The 4345-nt window shown below is 44.7% G+C and overlaps 1 protein-coding gene across 1 annotated transcript; it reads left to right on the top strand.

Moving 5' to 3' along the window:
* The first annotated feature begins 1582 nt into the window (after positions 1 to 1582).
* On the top strand, positions 1583 to 2389 carry LOC149190316 (uncharacterized). The gene has a single exon (XM_089410480.1). The coding sequence runs from the start codon at positions 1583 to 1585 to the stop codon at positions 2387 to 2389; it is 807 nt and encodes a 268-aa protein (XP_089266606.1).
* Positions 2390 to 4345: the final 1956 nt, after the last annotated feature.

Raw genomic sequence — 4345 nt, 5'->3', positions numbered from 1 at the left:
CAGAAGATGTCAGGAGGGGAGAGATCCCCTCCTATCAAGATATAGTAGCAGGAGAGGGATAGAGTAGCCAGGAGACAGAGGAGCGGAAGAGTGCAGGGCCAGTGCTAGGAACTTCCAGGAAAACATGCCGGAGAGGAAAGTGCTTGCCATGTGTAGTGGAGAGATCAGATTCGTGATTCCAGCGAATAAACTGGAAAATTACAGAAGCTATATGAGGGATCATGCTCTTATCTACAAGTTTGTAGTAGTCTGGCCATCGGAAAGAGATCTTACCAAGTGGATTCAGCAAAAATGGCAGCCCCAAGGCCACATCGAGCTCAAGCTGGGAGCGAAAGGCTTCTTCACAGTAATCTTCTTTAACTTGCAAGATAAGGAAAAGGTATTTGAAAATGGCCTGTATTTCTATTACAATGCTGGTTTGTTCATGTGTTTCTGGGAAGAATGTTACAACCCTTATAAAGAACCCTTTCTAGCTGCGCCTGTCTGGGTTCGCTTATTCGGGCTCCCCACAGACTTTTGGGATCCGAAAATCTTGGAGGGGATAGGAAACTCAATAGACAGTTTCATGAAAATAGCAGAAACCATGAAGAAAGGAAGATACACCTCGTACACTAGGATCTGTGCTTATATGAACCTGGCAAACGGCATGCCAGACATAAGAGAACTTGAATATCATGAAGATGTTTGGTAGCAGAACATAGACTACGAACACATCCCATTTAGGTGCCATGTCCATTGACATCTGGCAAAGGAATGCCCGATAACATGAGAGGAAGAAGAAAGTAGAAGCCCCCTGCAAAAAAAGAGATAGCCAATAGATCAGGAGGAATACCAAGAAGTGAAAAACAAAAGGAAAGTAAATAAGGAAATCCCCCAGAAGCAAAGGAAGGAAAAACAATCAGCCCCAGAGAAACCAAACAGCTTTGTAGTTCTTCAGGTAGAGGATGAAGAGGAAGACCAACCCATGGAAAATCAAGAGGATAAGGGGTCGGACAGTAGTGAAAGCAGTGAAAGAAACAACTCAAAAAGGAAATCCCCGAGCGAGCCAACAGAGAAAGGTAAGGAACAAGATGAACAAGACGAACAGATGGAGACAGACCAAGAGAACAACAAAGAAGATCTAAGTCAAGAGGAAGAAGTCTTAAGGAAACTTCTGAACGAATGGAAGAACCTGGATGAGACGTTTATTATGGAAGAACAAAAGAGGCTGTATGCAGAAACCTTCCAGTAATATAAAGCAAAACTTGGAAAAGGCAAAGCCTCACCAGAAGAATCCCAAGAGACCCAATAGGAAAGCAGACCTGAATAGCAAGGAAAAAGTAAAGGGGGGGGGGGGGGGGGAAGAGGAAGAAAAAACCTTAAGGACTCTATCCAACTCATGGGCGAAATGTCAGTCAATACAGGAAGAGTGGTCCCGCTATCAGTTGTATTCCAAAACCTATCCCAAGTTAACCAATGATTTTGACATCTTGGAATATTAGAGGCTTAAATAGCAAAGGAAAACAGAGACATCTGGCGGCAAGAATGAAGAAGGACAAAGCCCAATATTCTTATCCAAGAAACTAAAATCTCAGGCCAGAAGATGGGGGAAATACTCAATAAAATAAAACCGAGATATGAACATGTAATTATAGATGCCAAAGGGAGTGCAGGAGGGATAACAATTATTTGGAATCCAACAGAAGTCCTAATCGACTGGTGGATAGGAATGCCAAGAACCCTGATAGGGAGATTCAAGCTCATAGGGCAAAGTGAATGGGTGGTGATCTCGGCTGTCTACGGGCCCCATACCCGTGCTGATAGAGGCCTTTTTCTCAATCAGTTGGCAAAGCTCAGAAATATGCACCAGGAGCATAGATGGATCCTGGCAGGTGACTTTAACTTAATCACTTCTAGAGAAGAGAAAAAAGGTGGAATAAGCAGAGAAGACCCGGAGATGGAAAGATTCAGAGACGTTCAAGCAGAATTAAGGGTGGTTGATATCCCAACTATAAACGGGAAATTCACCTGGAATAACAGAAGAGGCGGGACAAAACAAATTGCATCAAGATTGGACAGATTTTTAATCTCAGAGCACATAATTGGGCTAGACATCTTCTACGAAGCCTCTATCCTACCCATAATAGGGTCCGACCACTGGCCAATAAAGCTCGAAATAGCCTTGAACAATCCTATTAAAAAGAGGCCCTTCTGGTTCGAGTCCTTCTGGCTCAGAGCTCCTGATTTCCTCGACAAAGTAAGGAGTTGGTGGCAGGATAGCAAGAGTGGAAAGGAAGGTCGCAAAAAAATGCACTCTTTTCAGCTCAGACTCAAAGAAATGAAGAGCAAAATCAAGAAGTGGAACATGGAAGAATTCAACAATATTCAGGAGGAGCAAGGCAAACTCTAGTCCAGATTGGAAAGAATACAACAACAAATCATCTTGGAAGGTCGAAATGAAGAGCTCGCTGAGGAGGAAGGCAGGGTAATCACTCAAATAGAAGACAGGTGAAAGCAGGAGGAAATTCTGTGGAAGCAGAAATCTCGGGTCCAATGGCTAAAGGAGGGGGAAAAAACTCCAAATTCTTCCATAAAGAAATGTTAAGTCATCGCCAACACAACAGAATGTTCTCCTTGAAAGACAGTCAGGGAAACAGAGTGATGCAGCAGAAAGAAATAGAACAACTCTTGGTGGATCACTTCAAAGGCATTCTCACTGAACCAAATGCCAACAGATCTGAGGACATAGACAAGGTTTGCCAACATATCCCTAAGAAGTTTCTAGAAATCATAATCTGGCTCTGCTCAGGGTAATCACTAAGGAAGAACTTGAAGAGGTAGTTAACAAAATGCCGAAAAATAAAGTCTTGGGTCTTGATGGCTTCACCATTGAGTTTTACCAGGCAGCTTGGAGTTTTATGGGGAATGACCTGCTAGACATAGTGGAGGAATCCAGGTGTTCAAAGCGCATGCACCAGGGCCTGAATGCCACTTTCTTGGCTCTAATCCCGAAGAATGGCTGCTCGGAAGAACCGCAGGGTTTCAGGCCCATCTCCCTATGTAATGTTGTTTACAAAATTCTAGCAACAATCATGGTAAACAGGCTAAAGCCGATCCTGCCAGATCTCATTGCCCCAGAGCAAACAGGCTTTTTCAAAGGGCGGCAGATCATAGATGGCATCATAGTGGCCCAGGAAGTGATTCACTCCTTGAAAATCTCCCACACCCTAGGCATGCTTATCAAACTTGATTTCGCTAAGGCGTTTGACCGCCTTAGCTGGGGATATCTAGAAGGCATTCTTAAAGCCTATGGATTTGACCAAAATGGATAAACTAGATCTTATCCATGGTTGGCACCCCCGTGATGTCAATTCTATTGAATGGCACCCCCATCGAAGCCTTCACTCCCTCCTGCGGGCTTAGGCAGGGAGACCCCCTGTCTCCTTTCCTCTTCATCCTAACTGCAGAAGGCCTGGGTCGGTTGGTTAAGGCTCAAGTCTTCAGGGATCAGCTAAAGGGACTTCGAATTTGCGGGAATGATATCCCAGTTTCACACCAGAAATTTGTAGATGATGTGATGCTATATGGTCAAGCCACGCTGAAAGAGGCCCAAGGAGTCATCAGAACTTTATCTGAATTCAGCAAAGCTTCTAGGACGGAGATTAATAAGGACAAATAGGAAGTGTTTTTCTTCAACACCCCGCAGGCTATCCAAAGATTCTTAGCGTGCACTCTGGGCTTCAACATCAGAACCTTCCCGTCAAAATACCTGGGTATTATGTTGCATGAGCATCAATACAGAACGGCCAACTGGGAACTTATAATCAAAAAAATCCGAAATAAGATGGAAAAATGGATCATCTGCTCGCTGAATGCCCCAAGCCGGCTAATCCTTCTGAAAGCTATTCTGCAGGCTATGCCAATCTACCAGATCTCGTGCCAAGATATCCCAAAGACAACAAGCCAAAAGCTGGTCGCTATGTTCAAGAAATTCCTCTGGTAGGGCTCCAGCAAGTCCAAAAAGTGGGCCTTAATTTCATGGGAGTGGCTAAGTCGGCTCCCCAAAGATGGCACTTTAGGGCTTCGAGGCCCCTTCGTCCTCAACCAAGTCATGGGTGAAAAGCACTGGTGGAGGTGGACTCAGGGTGGCCCTGACCTGTGGAAGGTGATATGGGAAAGAAAATATGATGCAGCAGGGGAGCCGGAAGGAAGACTGAGAAGTGAGACGTAGATTAGAGGTTCAGCAATTTAGAACTTAGCGAGGGGCAACAAAGACCTCATAAGGAATCGTAGGCTTTGGGAAATACGAGTAGGGGACAAGGCTAGGTTTTGGGAGGAATCATGGTAGCAACGCGAAAGACTCATC

This window comes from Pinus tabuliformis, chromosome 3_1 (assembly GCF_031772625.1).
Source record: "Pinus tabuliformis cultivar Carrire ecotype Pingquan chromosome 3_1, CPIR1, whole genome shotgun sequence".
NCBI classification, from domain to species: Eukaryota; Viridiplantae; Streptophyta; class Pinopsida; order Pinales; family Pinaceae; genus Pinus; species Pinus tabuliformis.
This window is presented reverse-complemented; position numbering and strand designations above follow the sequence as displayed.